Here is a 20,900-nt window from a genome sequence, read left to right as displayed (position 1 = left end):
ACTTTCTTTTTATAACAAAACAATTTTGGTTTTTGGTTCCCTGTAAAACAAAGAGCAAAAAAGGGAAAGTTAATCAGTGTCCTTTTTAAAAACAGACATTAAAAGAACAATCTTAAAAGGAACTATCTCCATCATTCCCTCCTTCCTCATGCAACAACTATCAATGTCCTTGTCAAATTTCAATACAAACTGCTAGCCGGATTTATTTGAAACACTATCTATGAAGCCACAATGCGCAATCTCCAGTCCCAGGTACAAAACAATTTTTCTTTACCGCCTGTTTTAATGAGTACTATAGTTGGAACAAGGGAAGATCAGAAAAGGGTGACTGTACACAGGGTACGCATATTAGCACACAATACACCAATTATTATGATCGTGATTATTATTATATAGCAGAAAAGGTATGTAGAAACAAGCAACCAGTACTGAAGTGAAAAAAGAAAGAAAGAAAATACATGCCATAGATTATCAGTTCCTATTAATACAAAAGTGGCAGAGTAAGTCTCATGTCAAAATCATTTCTGATACCTCTAATTAGTAAAGCATTTAGTATTTTTATAGCAAGACTGTGCTCCTCCACACTGGTTCACTGAAGTGAGAAACAAGCCAAAGTTATTCTCTGGACATAGGTAGGAATGATCATCAAAATAAAATAAGAGAAATCAGAGCTCGAACAGAAAGGTTTAGGTGTTCGTTTTTCCCGCGCGCTGTTCAGGAGTGGAATGGTAGGGAGATAGTATGATTGTGGTTCGATGAACCCTCTGCCAAGCACTTAAATGTGAATTGAAGAGTAATTAAGTAGATGTAGATGTAGTACAGCTGGCCAGTTTCCTGGCCTTGTAAGCACCCTTTGTATTTATTCATTTTAATTTGAGGATAGAGGGGCAAAATTTATCAAACTTTGGTCAAAGACTCTTAGAATCCTATTATTAGAAGGATTGATAAAATTAACTTCATTGATTATTCATCTCATACTGAAACTGGAAGAGTTAGAACACAGCTGTGGTACAAGGGATCCAGATACTGAAGTGAGACGAAGATAAAGTATTTCATTTTTGTGTTAGTGCATCAAAGTAACTACAAGTGGAATTCAAAATTACAATTAACACATTTAAAAAAGTGTTGTCAGGTACATATTTAGAGCCCTATATTGAAATTCCTGTGCCACTGCGAAGTAGTATGCCACTAGAGGAAGCAAAACAAAATGGTTAAGCATACTGACATAGTGGGTGATTCGTTTTCTGCATTCGAAGCGGAACAGCACTGCAAAAATCTTCACTGAGTCGGTGAAGGTATATGGCAACAGTGCAATGCCATACAGTACAAGTGGTGCAGATGCTTCCAGTGTGCTCAAACAACTCCAAATGACAGCTAACTGAGTGGGAGGCTGTATTCTGTGAGAACTGGGAATCTCAAGGCCAGTGGAGGCCCCGATGCTTGAAGATCAGCACATCACAATCGAGGTGATGGTGCAAAAGTGGAAATTAGCCACAGATCAGTTCTGAACATTTCACACAACATTTTCAACATTACGAAGGTCGCTGTCCTTTCGGTTCCACGAGTGACCGTGGCCGTTCGAAAAGCCGACCGCACTGAGGTGGCAGCGGAAATGCTGCTGCTGGGTCAAGCCAATCCGGATGACTTTTTTTAGTTTCCTAATCACTATGGACAAGTGCTAGACAAACTTCTATGATGCTCATACAAAACAGCATAATGAGCAGTGAAAATGTGGATACACCACAGCGAAAACGGAATCACACAAAATGATGCCGAGAGTATCTGACACTCTCATTGTATGTTGCTAACAAATTAAAGAAGTAGTCACACAGTTTGTGCATTCGAATGTCGACATTGTGTGAGCTGAGTTTCTGGTGTCAAAGCATGTAAAAAAACATGATGGGGAATCTTTCTGAACATGTAGAGCAATAGGCTACTGAACATGGTACACATTCTGAACATGCATCTGATGAGATGGAAAATGCCACCTACATCACAAGCAAGTCATCTCTTTTTGGTACAGAGTCAGGAGACAACATATTAGCTTTCGTCTTAAGCCCACATTTGGTGGGTTTTGTATGATAACTTAAGTCCTATGAATATTGAATATACACTAGTGGAAATCAGTATAAAGGAATTGGTTGCACAAAAATTAACATTGTCAGTTGGAAGAGTTCTACATAATGTGTATGCCATAGTATGAAATCCAGTATACTGACAAATGCAGTCAAACAGTTTTGTACTTGAGGTCAATAGTACATTATATAACAAGACATTTATGACTCAGGTGGTAAAGGGTGGAACTCAGTATAAAGGCAGTCTGCTATGTGCAGTGTTAGCGTGTACATATGTGTCTTTACTGCAGAAAGGAAAAAGTCACAATTAGTTCAAAAATGGTTCAAATGGCTCTGAGCACTATGGGGCTTAACATCTGAGGTCACCAGTCCCCTAGAACTTAGAACTACTTAAACCTAACTAACCTAAGGACATCACACACATCCATGCCCGAGGCAGGATTCGAACCTGCGACTGTAGCAGTTGCTCAGTTCCAGACTGAAGCGCCTAGAACTGTTCGGCCACCATGGCCAGCAGTCACCATTAGTGAAAGCATATGTTGTGTACATAAACTATGACTGTGACAATGCCATGTGGAAAACAGTTTTCATGTGATGAAAATGCAAAAATCGGCACAAACAAGGAAATAGGACACTCTAATTGTCAAACTGATAAGAAATTGAGTTGCACAATTAGGGTGATTAATAATTTCATTAGACTCAGTGCACAGTATGGACAAAATGGAAAATGTGGGCAATGTAGAAAATTACTTGAGGCATAGATAGGGTTACTTTTGCACAAAGCAAGGGCCACAAACCATTATTATTCTCAAATTGTTGCTGATTTACAGTTGCCAGCAACTGCATTACTTGTGTGGCAAATTCTGTCACATGACAAACATCTAGCATTCAAGAAATGACTGCAGTAACATACATTAACACACAAACATCAACAGGCTAGACTGGAGTTTGCTGAAAAACGTACATCATGGACTTCAAAATGGGATAAAGTGATCTTCGGTGATAAGAAGTGGTTTAACTTAGATGGCCAGGATGGATTTCAATGTTAATGGCACAATCTGAGAACAGAGAATGAACAGAAATTTTTAATGGTGGCAGTGTTATGATTTGGGCAGCCTTCTGTATTAAAGGTATTGCTTGACTGAACATTAGAATGAACTCTAAAATCTACACTGAAATGCTAGAGACAGAACTGAATACAATGTGTGAGGATCTAGAGGATGAAAGTCTAATGTTTCAACAAGATATCATAACTGCATATGTTTCTGCTATAACCAAAAGGTGGTATGAAGATAAACATATGGATGTCTTACCCTGGCCTTCACTTAGCCCAGATTTGAACCTCAAGGAAAACCTTTGAGGAATACCTGCAAGACGTGTTTATACAAATGGAAGGCAATTTGAGGCCATACACAAGCTGAAAAGAGTGATATGAGAAGAGTGGGAAGCAACATCACTGCAAGAACTATTAAACCTAAAAAATTAATGCTGAAGAGATTTTTTGAGGTATTTATGAAGAATGTAGGTCAGACAAAGTATTAACAATGCAATACTGTATTTACTCGAATCTAAGCCACAATTTTTTTCCGGTTTTTGTAATCCAAAAAACCACCTGCGGCTTAGAATCGAGTGCAAAATAAGCGCAAGTTCTGAAAAATGGTGGTAGGTGCCGCCACAACTAATTTCTGCCGTTGAATATATATAGTGCTACACAGGCACGCTTTGCAGGCACAAAGATAAATACTGGCACCAAAGCCTCTGAGTCAGTAAATAAATTAAAAAAAGGTGGAAGACGAGCTTTTTTCTCCGCCCCGAGTTTCGACCACTGCATTTTCAGACATTATCCAACGAAGTAAATACAAATTTCGTATTGTTCATATTCGAATGTAGCAGCATTTCAATGTACTATGAAAATCCGACTGGCAATACTGTTTGGGATGTTTGTCAATATGGCCAACTCTACGTTCTGAATTTTTTCCTACCTGTGAGAAGAGATGGTTGCTAATAGGAACTTTTATGAATTGAGAATCACATGCAGTATTCTCTTCACCATAAGAATAATATGAATATAAACATTTTGCCATGTATTCTATCGTGTTTGCTGCTATCTCATTTAAATCCTGTCTGCCTAATGAACTTCGAAACTAGTGTGAGACAACAGCAAATGCGGAAGAATATACATATCATGTCATGTTTATATTCGTATTATTCTTATGCCTAATAGTGATACAGTCAGAAATGAAGCACGGCAATTGACTAGATTTTTAAATCTAAGACGACTCCAATTTCTGTGCAGAATGTAATGTACAAAAGAGGCGTCTGCAAAGATTTTCAAATGGCGAAAAATTTTAGCTAAACTCTCGTTCAGAACATGTATCCTACGCAGTCTATTATTTGGTTCTTGTTGATCATTATCAAAGAAAGCAGCAGTGTAAGTACCAACAAATAGCAGTGTCTTGCCATTGTTTCGCTAATGAGACAATTCCTCTCTTTTTTTTATCGTAAGTGGCAGTAGCGCGCACAAAAGCAAGCCATGCCGCCATCAGTGACAGGTCGTAAACACACATTATCAGAATGCGACAAACAACGCATTTTCAGCTTCGAGTGACGTAAACACCTATAACAAAGAGAACAGCACTTATCAGATCAAAGAAAAATAAGCAATCGATTCAAAACAGACGAAGCACATGAAAAAGGAAGGGTACCCGTATAAATACGGGCCTGACGCATAGCAATGGCTACCTGGTAAAGCTTAACTGCTAAGCTTACGACTTGAACCAAACTATTGTAACTGTATCGTCATTCATTCAACCTAAATTGTGTTTCATATTTCATTTTTCAGGTGCGGCTTAGATTCGAGTAAATACGGTAACTCAACAGGACAGCGAGTGCCTTCATACCAACTTCCACACACGAAATGCAAATGCCTTTTTTGGTTACTTATACTATAAAAGAAATTACATAATTACATCATGATTGTTCATGCTTTATATGTATCTATAACTTGCTACATGCTACATGTTTGCTTCAGACTTTGCACTATTACTTTTGTGGAACCCTGCCTTTATACTAATTTCAACTACAATATGGCATTTCAAAATACCAGCAAATTAATCTGTGGAGAACCCATCATTTATCGGTATGATCTGTTGAAATAAAATGATGGAGAACATCACATTGCTGGTTGTGTGTGACTTGCGTGTTATGAAAGTACACCACTTCGAGGCACCGTGAAGATCCGTATAAAACATTTTTTTTGGGTACGATTTGTTGTAATTAAATGTCAGTTAATAAAACGTCTGTAAATGAAGCCTTCAGAAGACAGTAATGCACAAAGTGGGTCGATACATAAGTTCCGCTTCGGGTAATGAATACAGATGCTGAGTTACAAAATGGGGCATGATGTGGTGCACATTCGCATTACACTACATCCAAGTTATTTCACTTGCCTTTGAGTTTTCTAGTATGTCTGAAGCCCTCTTACTAATTTAAAACAAGTATATTCTACACTCCTGGAAATGGAAAAAAGAACACATTGACACCGGTGTGTCAGACCCACCATACTTGCTCCGGACACTGCGAGAGGGCTGTACAAGCAATGATCACACGCACGGCACAGCGGACACACCAGGAACCGCGGTGTTGGCCGTCGAATGGCGCTAGCTGCGCAGCATTTGTGCACCGCCGCCGTCAGTGTCAGCCAGTTTGCCGTGGCATACGGAGCTCCATCGCAGTCTTTAACACTGGTAGCATGCCGCGACAGCGTGGACGTGAACCGTATGTGCAGTTGACGGACTTTGAGCGAGGGCGTATAGTGGGCATGCGGGAGGCCGGGTGGACGTACCGCCGAATTGCTCAACACGTGGGGCGTGAGGTCTCCACAGTACATCGATGTTGTCGCCAGTGGTCGGCGGAAGGTGCACGTGCCCGTCGACCTGGGACCGGACCGCAGCGACGCACGGATGCACGCCAAGACCGTAGGATCCTACGCAGTGCCGTAGGGGACTGCACCGCCACTTCCCAGCAAATTAGGGACACTGTTGCTCCTGGGGTATCGGCGAGGACCATTCGCAACCGTCTCCATGAAGCTGGGCTACGGTCCCGCACACCGTTAGGCCGTTTTCCGCTCACGCCCCAACATCGTGCAGCCCGCCTCCAGTGGTGTCGCGACAGGCGTGAATGGAGGGACGAATGGAGACGTGTCGTCTTCAGCGATGAGAGTCGCTTCTGCCTTGGTGCCAATGATGGTCGTATGCGTGTTTGGCGCCGTGCAGGTGAGCGCCACAATCAGGACTGCATACGACCGAGGCACACAGGGCCAACACCCGGCATCATGGTGTGGGGAGCGATCTCCTACACTGGCCGTACACCACTGGTGATCGTCGAGGGGACACTGAATAGTGCACGGTACATCCAAACCGTCATCGAACCCATCGTTCTACCATTCCTAGACCGGCAAGGGAACTTGCTGTTCCAACAGGACAATGCACGTCCGCATGTATCCCGTGCCACCCAACGTGCTCTAGAAGGTGTACGTCAACTACCCTGGCCAGCAAGATCTCCGGATCTGTCCCCCATTGAGCATGTTTGGGACTGGATGAAGCGTCGTCTCACGCGGTCTGCACGTCCAGCACGAACTCTGGTCCAACTGAGGCGCCAGGTGGAAATGGCATGGCAAGCCGTTCCACAGGACTACATCCAGCATCTCTACGATCGTCTCCATGGGAGAATAGCAGCCTGCATTGCTGCGAAAGGTGGATATACACTGTACTAGTGCCGACATTGTGCATGCTCTGTTGCCTGTGGTTCTGTCAGTGTGATCATGTGTGATGTATCTGACCCCAGGAATGTGTCAATAAAGTTTCCCCTTCCTGGGACAATGAATTCACGGTGTTCTTATTTCAATTTCCAGGAGTGTATAAAACTTTAAGTAATGTAAATAAAAGTGTGCCCTTCAGACGGGTGTTTCTTTGATTGACTTCATCTACAGCAGAGCTTGCACTACTTGCAGTAAAATCTGTAGCATTTTCTTGTTTAGTCTTGTATTTCACATGTTCTACAAATTCTGGTACTGAATAGAAACAGTGATCACATGTTCTACAAATTCTGGTACTGAATAGAAACAGTGATCAAATATGAATGTCTTTAGAGTTTTATGAAAAGCGACAATGATGAAATAATTTTCATCTTATATGGAAGGCTATTGTAAATTTCTATCATGATTTTTGTAATGGAACTTTAATAGCTGATGTTCTTACTTATTGTATATGGAACTTTCATTTTTTGCCTTATAAGATGTTCATTGGTAATGAAGCTATTTTTAAGTATGCTATGGACAGAACAACACAGCTAGCATATGGACAAGTGAGAAAATATCCATTTTAACCCATTGGCATACTACATTGAAGAGCCAAAGAAACTGGTCCACCTGCCTAATATCGTATAGGGGGCCCTGTGAGCATGCAGAAGTGCCATATGGGCATGGGCATGGCATGGACTCCATTAATATCTGATGTAGTGCTGGAGAGAGCTGACACCATGAATTCCGCAGGGCTGTCCATAAATCTGTTAAGAGTACAAGGGGGTAGAGATCTCTTCTGAATAGCACGTTGCAAGGCATCCCAGATATGCTCAATAATGTTCATGTCTGGGGAATTTGGTAGCCAGACAAAGTGTTTAAACTCAAAAGAATGTTCCTGGAGCCACTCCGTAGCAGTTCTGGACATGCGGGGTGTCGCATTGTCCTGCTGGAATTGCTCAAGTCTGTCGGAATGCACAATGGACGTGAATGGATGCATGTCATCAGACAGGATGCTTACAAATGTGTCACCTGTCAGAGTTTTATCTAGACGTATCAGGGCCCAAATCACTCCAACTGCACATGTCCCACACCAGCCTCCACCAGTCTGAACAGTCCCCTGCTGACATGCAGGGTCCACGGATTCATGAGGTTGTCTCCATACTCGTAAACGTCCATCCACTCGATACAATTTGAAACGAGACTCATCTGACCAGGCAACATGTTTCCAGTCATCAAAAGTGCAATGCTGGTATTGACAGGCCCAGGCAAATTGTAAGGCTTTGTGTCATGCAGTCATCAAGGGTACACGAGCGGGCCTTTGGCTTCAAAAGCCCATACCGATGACGTTTTGTTGAATGGTTCACTCGCTGACACGTATTTATGGCCTAGCATTGAAATATGGAGCAATTTGTTGAAATATGGAGCAATTTGCAGAAGGGTTGCACTTCTATCATGCTGAATGATTCTCTTCAGTAGTCGTTGGTCCTGTTCTTGCAGGATCTTTTTTCAGCTGCAGCGATGTTGGGGATTTGATGTTTTATCAGATTCCTGATATTCATGGTATACTCTTGAAATGGTCGTATGGGAAAATCACCACTTCAGCACTACCTCAGAGGTGCTGTGTCCCTCTGCTTGTGCACCGACTATAACATCACATTCAAACTCACTTAAATCTTGATAACCCAGCATTGTAGCAGCAGTAACCAATCAAACAACTGTGCCAGACACTTTTTGTCTTATATTGTCATTGCTGACTGCAGGGCCATATTCTGCCTGTTTACATATCTCTGTGTTTGAATACACATGCCAACAGCAGTTTCTTTGGCACTTTGGTGTGTTTATTTGTTAAAATTTTCACACAGCCGTACACATATTTCTGACAACTTTAGTGCTCATACTGAACGCTATTTTACAGTGGTCATTTTATTCTATATGGACATCGTATTACACGGTGTTCCATTCAAAAGTGGCCCCACAAACATACATTTGCTTAATTTACATTTACAGGCTTTGCATAAAACACGTCATACATTGTTCATGGGGAAATAAAGCTGAATCACAGAAGGTGTTGGAAGTGATTGCCCTCAACTTGTAAACACAATTGAACACGATGCTGCAGATTCTCAACTGATGCTGCCAGAACCTCTGGCGTCACTGCCTGGATTTCATGGATGATATTCTCCCATAAATCTCCCAAGTTTTGTGTTTTGTTCTTGTAAGCCTTGCCTTCTAGTCCACTCTGGATGAAAAAGTCAGGCAGTGTTTTATCAGGTGACCTTGGGGGCAGCAGTCCTTTGAAAATCAAGTCCACCAGGGGAAAATGATTCAACATCAGCCACAGTCGCTCGAGACGTGTGGCATGTTAGACCATCCTGTTGGTACCAGCCAGGTAAGTTCATCATCATCCAACTCGTTCAGAAATTCGTGCAAATGGTTCACAAATTCCTGAAGCATTTCGATGTAAACTGCACTTGTCACAGTAGGGGGAGGGGGGGGGAATGCCTGATGATGAAATGTGATATGTGATGCTACTGGACAGAACACACCAATCTTTTTTGAATGCGGGGGTTGCTCGACCAGTGCATGTGGATTTTTATTACACCACACATGTGTATTCTGAGAGTTTATATAGCCAGAGAGGTGGAACCAGCCTCATCAATGAACGATGTGTACTGCTTTATTCCTGGCACCTAAGCAATAAATTGCTGAAACCAATGGCAAAATGTAACGCGTTTGTCTTCATCACTGGCATTCAGCTCATGAACAGCTGTAAACCTGTATGAATACATGCTGGCTTTCTTTGCAGCTCTGTGACATGTGCTCCATGACATTCCACATTTCTAAGATACAAGTTGAACAGACTTTGCAAGAGAGGCCAACAATCATTGTATCACATTAATCGTCTTTTTTTTCCGATAATGGTGCCTGACCCCTGCCATGAAGACCCTACACAGTTTCATGGCTCTCCATCTTGTTCACTAACTTTTGTATGCAGCATTTAGACAGTATATGCTGGTCCCCAAAACATTCAACAAACAGTCACTGACATGCCTTAATGGAACCAGAATCTAATATTGTTTCACAAGAAACACTCACTCTTCGATAGAACAGTGATACACTGACACCAAACACTGGACTCCAGCCAGTGACATGAGGAAAACACACTGTGGCATCAAACCATGTTGCAGAGTACAGTGTTGCCACAACAATAATCACAAATTACATGGTGCAATTTCAGTGGAATTACTACACTTGTTCGTGAGGCCTCTTTCGAGTGGGACACCCTGTATGAGATATATTCAAACAAAGTTTAATTGAATATGACAGGTGTTAAAACAATCCTCCACACGTAGAAAAACTTTGCCCTGATCATATTGAAAGCAGGATTATCTACATTGTCCTCTGCTGCAACACACCGTGCATATTCTAGTGGGGAATGCTTTTTTGTCTCTTTAGAGTATTTTTGTAGGAAAATGATCCTACTTGCTTCGAATCATAGTGAGTTTTCTTCTCGATTCTCTTGTCACTGTCATTTATGTTGCGTTCTGGCCTAAGGATCTGCAGAAACCAGCAAACTATATTAACTTCATTGTTGCTGTTGCTAACATGAGAGCTATTCCAAACATTATCCCACTTCCACTCATCAGTAACTGTCAGTGAACTTCTACTTGCTTCTGGCTTCCATAAGTTGCCGTCATTGTTGTGTGTATAAATCCTCTCCATAGTCACAAATACCATTGTCACTAGAGGCAGATTTTGAATAATCACTGTTTTCAAATCCATTCCTTCACCAACAACTCTTAAATCACTTTCTTCAAGCAACTAGCATATTATTTCACCTTCAGATTCATATGGATCAGATATCGTGCATGTTACAGCGTTACACCGTAAAAAAATGCTCTCTCACGAGGCCCACTGTTCTGTTTCAACATATACAGGTTGTGTCAGTTATTGCCAATGTGGGTGAACTAATGTCAGAAGAGCCAGTAAAGCAGAACCCCACTAAAGTGGCATTACAGGTCAGCTGTATGGCAATGGACATACCTGTCACTGTACATTACGACGCAAGAGTACCAAAGTGGATATATCTGTCATTGTACACTAATGCATTAACAGAGCTAACAAAAAGTTTTTTCACCCATCTATTTTGTAAACGAACTATACGATCTGCAAGCTAGATACTATCACATACACCACACATACCATATGCACAAGCTGCATAGTTCCTGAGCATTCAGCAGCATGGTGAACATGGCATACTCAACACCAATGTTTGAATGCCAGGTCCGTGTAATGAGATCTTAAGCTTGTACAAGGCAATCCGTGATAGAAGCATACTACTGGAATCTTCTGATGAGATTACTGGAGGCTGTCATGATTAAATGTTTCAGAAAGCTGACCGAGAGGATGCTTCAGTTTCACAATAATGCCCTGGCTCGTGACACATTACAACACATCCCTCTTTCCTCCTATGAAGATATCACTGCACGGCAGGCACTTCCAGAGTGTTGATAAGTAATTTTTGAGTTAGAAAATTTTGTGAATAGCCGAAATGCAGATTTCCATGCCAAAGATCCCACTGGGGCCTCTGCCATTGGGAAAAATGTGTCACCTCAAAGAGTAAATATGTGGAGAATTCTTCGAAGTCAATTACAAGTCATGTTATTCATTTATGAAAGTGTACAACACACTTAGGAGATATAGTATTTAGTACACAAGGGTCGGTCCTCTTAAATCTGTCACTGACTATAAAAAGTGACATTTATGAAGCTGTCGATATGCTGTCAGTTGTGAATTAGAGTATGGTGCAACTTCTCTAGTGGCTGTGTCACAAACTCACCTGCTGTCGATGTACCGCCGTCTCCACCAGAACCTGGTGCTGGTGCCGCTTCAGAATACATGGTAGACAAGGAACTGTTCTGCCAAGACTGTCCTGCTGCTTGCCCAGATGTGCTGTACTCCTGCACATGTGGAAAGGGCTTGTAAAAATTTAATAACTCAGTGAAAGGAATATGGTATGGTACACACTGGTTCCCACATGTGAAAGAAGGAATAAACCAGAAGAATGGTAAAAATTACAGAATACATTAATCAACTGAGACACAAACAGAATACAATGTTACTATAGTTACTATAGCCTTTTAAGTTTAATAAAAACAACAAAAGAAATATTTTTTGGAAGTTATTGCTTTATTGTTTATCAAAATATTTGCCTTTCAAATTTTTACCTTTTTGCATGTGTTTAGAGCAATTGTAAAAACTCTTTTTCCACTCTAATATTGGTACCTTAAAAACACGAGTTTCACAGGACTTAACAGCATCTCGAGGGGATCCTTTTTTACATAAGGCAACAAGAAATAGTAGCCAACAAGTGATAAACAGATGAATATGGACAATGAGAAATTAATTAAATGTTTTTCTCAGTCAAGTAATCAATATGATCAATAGCTGGTCTTGATGTGGTTTGGTTTTTAGGCAGTCTTCTAACATCTGACAAAGTAACCATGTCCCAGCTCTGATACACATTTCACAAACATTTTGGAAATGTTCTCACACCAGAACACAAGCTTTACATCAGATGAATACAGACTAGGTACACAGATTTCATGTCTGGAGGGGGAGACGGGGTGTGGAGGGTGGCATGGAGAGCGGGGTAAGGAAGGGGAGTGGTGGGTAAGGAACATTGCCACAACACGAATAACAGGCCAACCACAAAGAGCATGACAAAATAGGCGAGGAGCAAGATGAAGATTTGTGACAGCTAGTGTTATCACACTGAAGATCAATGCTATGTTTTCGCTCATTTCTCCTTATTTTATCATCAAATTGTGATGCACAAATTGTTGCACAAAATTTCAGCACTACATGTTCTTTAATTTTCTAAAGTGGCTGTTGTGACGTGTGCATTGTAGTCTAATGAATGAGTGATCATTTTCTTGGGAGTTGTGGTGATACACGTCGCTTTATGAAATAAGATGTCAAATGTATAGGTCCATATTTTTAACTGGGTTGTTATGTTTATTTGCATGGGGTGAGATTTAATGAAGTACAGCACGCATCTTCAAAATGGGATGGTGAGCGCAGAAACTTCATGACAGAAAATACCTGGGGGTAAGACATTCTGTGGATAACCGGCCTACCTTGGAAATACAATGTGTTCCAAAGTGTTGGTTTACGAACAATGGATGTTAGTTAATCAAATGTTAAAATGATATTTGTCATTCATTCTAATTCAGTACATGGAACCCAGAAAGTTGATGTAATCTGATTACTGTATGTTTTGTTAAGACAATACACAATTTTCCAGAATGAGTTTTGACTCTGCAGTGAAGTGTGTGCTGACTTGAAACTTCCTAGCAAATTGAAATTGTGTGCCTTACTGGGACTCGAAGATGGGACATTTCCCTTTCACAGGCATATGAAATTGAATGATCACGCAGGTTCAGTCGTGGGTAAAGCAGATGGTACACTTCAGATTATTGGTAGAATACTGGGGAAGTGGAATAAATATACAAAGGAGATTGCTTACAAATCACTCATGCAACCGGTTCTAAAATACTTCATGTGTGTGGGACCCATACCAGATAGGACTAACAGGAAATACTGAACGTATACAGAGAACAGCAGCACAAATGGTCATAGATTTGCTTAACCCATGGCATAGTGTCGCAGAGATACTGGAGGAAATGAACTGGAAGACTCTTAATGATAGATGTAAACTGTCCCAAGGAAGCCTATTAACAAAGTTTTAAAAACTGGCTTCAAATGATTACTCTAAGAATATACTACAAGCCACTACGTATCACTTACATAGGGATCATGACGATAAGATTAGAATAATTACTGCATGCACAGAGGCATTCAAACAATCGTTCTTCCCATGCTCCATACATGAATGGAACAGGAAGAACCCATAATAATGGTACAATGGGACATACCCTCTGCCATGCACCTCACAGTGGTTCGCAGGGTGTAGATGTAGATGTAGCCGTAGAGTGTGTGCTGAGTCCTATCATTAGTAGTGCCTGGAGAGATCAGTTGCTAGCCAAATGCAACGGCCCAGGTTAGAGTCAGTATATGGCTCACAGTATTAATGTGCCAGGAACTTATTAACCCCACTGGAATTTCACTAACTATTTGCCAGAAATGTGATGTAACAATTCTAAATTGAAATGAAATAACAGGTGGAGCATAACTTCTGACACTAAATATAACAGCAACACCAAATGTTGAAAAGGGGTAGAAGGTACCGTATTAAGACTCTTCCCAGATTTCCAAGTGGTTTATTGTTTTCAACTACAGTGCCGCATTCCTCTCAGTCTGCGTCACCAGGTCCCGCAATGCTGAGTACACCACTTCGCTGTCTGCGAAACAGCTTGACGTGGAATGGGAATGGCTGCCACTACTGTGTGTCGGTCTCGTACGGCCGCATTGTCACAATGCGCTGACAGTCGACTAGGCCGTCTTCGCCCCTGCTGCCTCAGCACAGCTCGTCAGGAACCGCAGGCAGCCCGCTGCACGCTTCTTCCCGTCATGGTTCAGATAGCGGGCGACAAGAGCATGTGATCCGAAGTCCGAATCTGCGGCCCTCGCCTTGGATGTCTCCGGTGTGTGTTGGGAGCCACTAAGTCTGTCCGCGGTAGCGAGCTGTGGAGTGGCCCGTCATCAGCTGGCTGTGGATCCTGCATCGGCCTCTGAGGGTCGAACTAGCGACCTGCCGTGGACTGGAACGCTGGCATCCCATCTGCTGCTGGTGTGGCCGGTGATGTGAAATGCCCCGCCATCGAGGAGAGATGTCACACTTGAATGCCTTGTTAGAAAACCGGCACCTATTTATACGCGGCTGTGTGCCTCTGTTTTGCTAACGCGCCACTCCGAGTCATGTACTCACAACACCTAGGTTGTGCCAGTGGACCCCTTCTGCCTGAGACCGAGCAAGGTGGCGCAGTGGTTAGACACTGGACTCGCATTCGGGAGGACGTCGGTTCAATCCCGCGTCCGGCCGTCCTGATTTAGGTTTTCCGTTATTTCCCTAAATCACTCCAGGCAAATGCCGGGATGGTTCCTCTGAATGGGCACGGCCGACTTCCTTCCCCATCCTTCCCTAATCCGATGAGACCGATGACCACGCTGTCTGGTCTCCTTCCCCAAACCAAACAACCAACCTTCTGCCTGTAACTTGCACCATGCAAACCGCTGCTTTTACTCTTTCCAGTGTTTCGACAGCCCTGTGGCCTCCATTATACTTCGCAACCGCTGGTCAGCATAACTTACTGTCAACAGGCCCACGCCTGGCTGTAACTTGTGCGCTCAGAAATGTTGCACCGAATCTAACTTTCCTATCTTAAACTGTGGTACCGCTACAATAAGTTCAAGAAGCTTATAAAGGCATAGGGGCCATGAATAATGGTAAAGAATATGTAAATTAACATTGCAGTTCTGAGTGCTTTGCAAACAAACCCCTTCTGTCGGTTTGCTGCTCAGTTTCACACTCGTATGCATATATCAGAGTTTCATCTTCTTTTATAGCATGCATGCTCTCACTTTCTTTGCACGTCTCTGTCTTGGACCAGACATTCAGAGAACTTGTGTAGTGACAAAATATTTATGAAGGCGAACGCTGGCTGATCTAGATACATGCAGCAACATCTCATTTCAGAAGGTTGTTTATGATGTGTCAGTCAATAAACTATCTCAACAGCAGTGCAGGGTGACTTCTGTATCTCAGGGTCTAACCTGTTTGGCTAGACCATGCATGACAATCCGCACTGATTCCTGCTCCATGTTTCTACTCTCTCCCAAAAACTGGTAGTCATTTTCAATACTTATTCTTCATTTGATAGCAATATGGCAGAAAAGAGTGAGTCTGTTTGTAATGAGTGCGCTTTGTTCAGTGGGAGGGAACGGAAGGGCAATTTATGATTTAATTTCAGTGGTGCAATGTCATGGCACATAAGCCAAGAAGTGTTGTGCCAGCTACAGGTTGATCAAATAAGGAAATATTTCAGGGAGCCTGCTGACTGGTGGAAACAGTCAGGAGGCAGACTTGAATGTTCAGAGTTAATTTGTGACACACCACATAGTGGAGATGTTGAGTTGCAGGCAGGCACAACAAAATACTGCTAAACAAGTAGTCTTTTGGCCAAAAGCCCATCTTCTGAATTAGACAACATACACACACATGTTCACATAAATGCAACTCACACACACAACCAATCTGGTTGCCAAAATCATCTGGCCAAATGGCTCCAGCAGTCAAAGACAGCAGTCGTGTGTGAGTTGCGTTTGTGTGAATGTGTGTGTACATGTTGTCTAATTCAGAAAGTGGCCTGGCCGCAAGACTACTTGTTTATTAGTTTTTTTATTGTGTATGCCTGTGACTCAACATCTCCACTACGTGGTGAGCAGCCATCTACTCTTTTTATAAAGTCATTATTCCATGCTGGATTTTCCAAAGTAAGTTGTCTTAGATACTGAATCTGGGTAAGTACGAGTAAGACTCATCCACTGAGGGATCTGCACAAACTTAATTATGAATATAGATATTTCATCCGTCCTGGGAATTGGGAACTTGGTGATTTTGCCTATTTTTGATATCGACACTTGCGAGATATAGAAATATGTGACATTATGGTCATATCTTTTGACTGCACTAAGATAGAAGCTTAAATTTTTTTACACCGCCAAGGGACCACGTACTTCAGTGTGTGACACTGACTTACAAGCTTACATTTTTTACATTGCCAAGGGACCGTAAGTGACATAAATTTCAACTTTATGTGTCTGTGTGTTCCTGAGAAAAAGGGATTATAGCAGGCAGACAATCAGGCTACCGAATAACAAATGAAATGAAGAAAGAGTGATGAAAAAAAAAATTTCATGTGTAATATACTGTAATTACAAATCATCACTTTTCAGATTCTTTCATTTACTTGTACTGTGGAAGCTTGGTTCCAGCCAAAGTTCTTGATTTTAGGTCAACGGGAAGTGGCCTACACGTTTTGATGAATGAGTTTGTGAGTATCAAAATATGTGACACAAATGTGTCTATCTTTTGATTGCACTGAAGTAGAAGCTTAAATTTTTTACACTTCCCAGAAACCATAGACCTTAGCACGTGACATAAATTCCAACTTGACACATCTATCCAGACCCAGGCCTGAGTAACCAGAGATAGCAGTTTTGAGTAAGACGTGCTAGCTTGCATGACTGTCTGTGTGTGTGTGTGTGTGTGTGTGTGTGTGTGTGTGTGTGTGTGTGTGTGTTTCTCTTTCCAATGAAGGCTTTGGCCAAAAGCTTAATGCATAACAGTCTTTTTGTTGTGCTTATTTGTAAATGTGTCATCTTTATGGTAAGTAGATATGTAAATCATGTATTTGTACAAAAGGACAAGATACAAGAACACTACCAATAAAAACAAGATGTCGGAAGCCAGTCCCGGCAGATAAATGGACCACCCAAAAGCTGAATTTCTATATACTGAGGCAGGCAGAATGGTGCACAACGGAATGTCGGGCATGTGGTAGCCGTGTTAGATGGCATACGCGTCAGGTTGCAGCACATACATCTTAGCAATTGATGACAGAGTAAGTACCATGATGCGAGCACGAGCATTGTATGAACTGCTTTCAGCGAAAATAGTGATTACACCCTTGCTATGCAACACTGTGAACTAACTCATCACAACAGTACAAAACCTGTCACACTCTAAGAATCTCAGTGAAAACTGCGCGAAGCTGGCTGCAACACTTCGTTCAATAGGTATTGCATTATGCATCTGTCATGGGCTATCCAAATGAGTTAATACATCTCTTGATTGAACACTGACTGCATTTTTGAATGATTACAAATACTACTACAGCTCTGCCTGTGACTATTTCAACTCATTATCTGCTTCAGACTAGTGCTTAGCAAGTCAACACCAACAGCATAAGTTTATTCTGTCAATATTTCTTAACTCATTTAAAATCTGATATACTCCCAGTTTCTATAAAATAGTTCCATCTAGGGGGAAAAAACAAGGAAAAAAAGAAAAGAAAAAACACTTCACTTCATTGCTCTAAAGGTCTCCATGGCAAAAAGAAGTACTTCAACTGCTACAATTCCAAACAACCTGACCGTTGGCATACTTTATAATTGTTCTTTAGCTTAGTAGTTGGATTTTTCTCTGGACAGATGTTTGTGGTTTCAGACTTTACCATGTCTAGAGACTGTCGTTCAGCATTGCTACTGTCGGTACTGCTAATCATACAATGAATCCAAGCAGTTTGGAGTACTCGGTATCAAAATTTACAATCTGTAGTTTGTTTTGACAGCTAGACAATTACTTATGTGTAGCAACAATAACACTATCAGATGTGTGTATTAGTTTCATTTAATTTAACGGGTTTTGGTGATACAATCCACCACATCCTCAGGCCCCTCTAAGAGACAGGGTGGTCATGTTACCAATAGGGATAGTCATGCACAAAACTTGTTGCTGAGTTGATGTGCTGCAACCCGACACACTACACACAAGTTCTGAGGATGCTGATGGTTTCTAGTTCTTTTACTAGAAGAATGACAAAGATTTCCCCTGGAAACATGATCACCTTGAGTTGTAGAAGGGGCCAAAGATGGTGGACTGCATCATTGGAACCGATGGAAATTAAATAAAACTGATACACTCAGGTGATGACACCACTGTTATTACACTTAAATGTAACAGCTGCTCTCTCATTATTCATTATAAGTTCGATGTCCAGACAACGATGCTCCTAACGAGCACATGGGGTGTATGTTATGCAGGATACATATTGTGGATGCAAGGCAGTCGTCACTCTGTAAGAAGTAACAGTCTGCCAAAAACGCAGGAAGATTGGGTAGGCTTACGAGGAATGACCGAAACACTGACTGCCTTGTGGCAGCTGAAATAGTGAGTGTTAACATCCTAAATGGTGTCATACATAACCACTAATATCAACAAGCTTCTGAACCAAAATCTATTACATGATCAATAGTGATCGTACCGTTTGGCACTCTCCATATGGCCTGTAACTACAAACAAGATCTCTATGGATAGTCAGAATCTCAGCTGAATAATATTAAAAGTCATCGTATTTGAAATTCAATGAGCCATAAAAGAGCAGCTGGGACCAATCGTTCAATGTCATAAATAAAGGAGTGTGCTATCTTTATAAAGGTGCTATCGCATGAAACAAACCCACGATTGCACCACAGTTACACTGTGTGAATACCTTTGATCATCTGCTATAAATAAATTGTGTAGTGGTAGATCCAGGCATAGTAATCAACCACCTCTCCCTGTCTTGTGATTTTCTCTTCCATGTAGTTATTGACAACTTAGGCCTAACATTGAGAAACCATGCTCAGCCTGTCACAAATCTTGATAAGGAGTGACTGATAAAGAATTAACACCTAACCCACACCAACCAATGATTTGGAAGGTGGAAGTGGATCCTGTGTCCCAACAATAGGTAAATCAAAACAATTCTCTCTGTTCCTCAGTTTAGAGGCAACATTGCCAGTCCTGTATGTTAAGGACAAGTGAAATAACAGACAATGCTGGTCCTCAAGCTATATGGTGGCAGCCCCATCACTGGACTTTCTTCCAACTGGCCAGCAACCGAATGGAAGGACACAACTTCACACTTTCAAGTCTGAACTCATAAATAGTTGGGCTGACCACCACATCGGCGGTTCAGGTACAAGTAAGAAGAATGAGTGGAAAAAGCAGAATATTATAAATATTGCCTCATGGAATGTGCAAGGCATAGCCCTTAAAGAAGACCAGCTAGATGAAATACGGGCAAAACAAGGAATTTCAATAGCAGCAATTTCAAAAATCAAAAAGAATTTAGGAGGTTCGAATGAGACTCAAAATTACTTATAGGTTTACAGCAAAGCTAATCAGAAAACAAAGAACCAAATCTGGCTTCAGGTCAGCAATCAACAGCTAGACTTTCTGGACAAAATGATCAGTAAATTGCAAGTGAAAGTATCACAAGGCTACATAACAGTGACTAGTGTCTATGCTCCAGTTGCAGGAAAAAGAAGAAAGTGACAAGTTCTATTCTTATTTACAGAATATCATTAGCAAAATCAGTAAGTCCTACTTGATCATAGTAATGGGGGACATGAATGCTTATGTATGCGACACTAAAAGTAATGGTTACAGATAAATTGATTTTTGCTGTATATAACCAATTCAGAATTATGAACACAATGTTCAAACATAAAGCAAGTCATAAATTCTCTCTGGAAGTCAGGAATCTCTGGCCAGTAATACATTATATTCTTTGTAATAATGAAGTGGCTGATATGGTACTGGATACAAGTGTGTTCTGAGGTCATGAAATTGAATCTGATCACAACTTTCTGGTAAGCTGCATACTAATAAGACCAATATAGGATAAAAAGAGGTAGAAAAACTACCAACAAATGAAGAACTTGCCTTCCATTTACGCATTCTGAGAAACCCCAGTATACTTTGGTTATACCAAAAACAACTTTATGAGCTAGTGAAAATCTTGTCTATAAAAGAGAGGTCCAGGGAAGAATGGGAGACTCTCCAACACAGTCTAAGAGAAGCTGCCACTCTGAGCCTTTGCAAAAATGCAAAATGGCATAGGAAAAAAGGACTAAGAAAATGGAATGATGATGTCAACAAGGCTGTAAATGATAAACAACAAGAATTTGTGAAATATCCGTCATGCAAGCCATCTGCATACTTACTTCCAGCACTAGTTTCAATTGTCATTCCTATCTTCAAAAAAACAGACATGAAAAATTTTGTTTAATTACCGAGGACTAAGCTCACTGAACTCTGCATAAAAATTTTTGTCAACATTGTCAAAAATAAACTGTACAGACACTATGAACAACCCATCATGGGTTAGGAGCAAAATGGATTTTGAAAAAGAATTCATGCTGTGATGGCTATTTTTCTCTGAAACTGTTAACAGAAAACACGGAGAACTTAATCAAGAAACACATACTGCCTTCTTTAACATTAAAAAAGCTTT

The 20,900-nt window shown here is 41.3% G+C and overlaps 1 protein-coding gene across 5 annotated transcripts in view; it reads right to left on the bottom strand.

Moving 5' to 3' along the window:
• The window catches only part of LOC126424964 (zinc finger matrin-type protein CG9776-like), a 278,906-nt gene that overhangs the window by 137,587 nt on the left and 120,419 nt on the right, over nucleotides 1-20,900 (bottom strand). For all 5 annotated transcript variants that reach the window (XM_050087838.1, XM_050087837.1, XM_050087839.1 and 2 more), the window contains one exon: nucleotides 11,717-11,837. In XM_050087838.1, coding sequence (XP_049943795.1) covers nucleotides 11,717-11,837 — 121 coding nt within the window. The remainder of the gene's footprint in view (nucleotides 1-11,716; nucleotides 11,838-20,900) is intronic.

The sequence above is a fragment of the Schistocerca serialis genome, chromosome 10, assembly GCF_023864345.2.
Source record: "Schistocerca serialis cubense isolate TAMUIC-IGC-003099 chromosome 10, iqSchSeri2.2, whole genome shotgun sequence".
Taxonomy (NCBI): domain Eukaryota; kingdom Metazoa; phylum Arthropoda; class Insecta; order Orthoptera; family Acrididae; genus Schistocerca; species Schistocerca serialis.
This window is presented reverse-complemented; position numbering and strand designations above follow the sequence as displayed.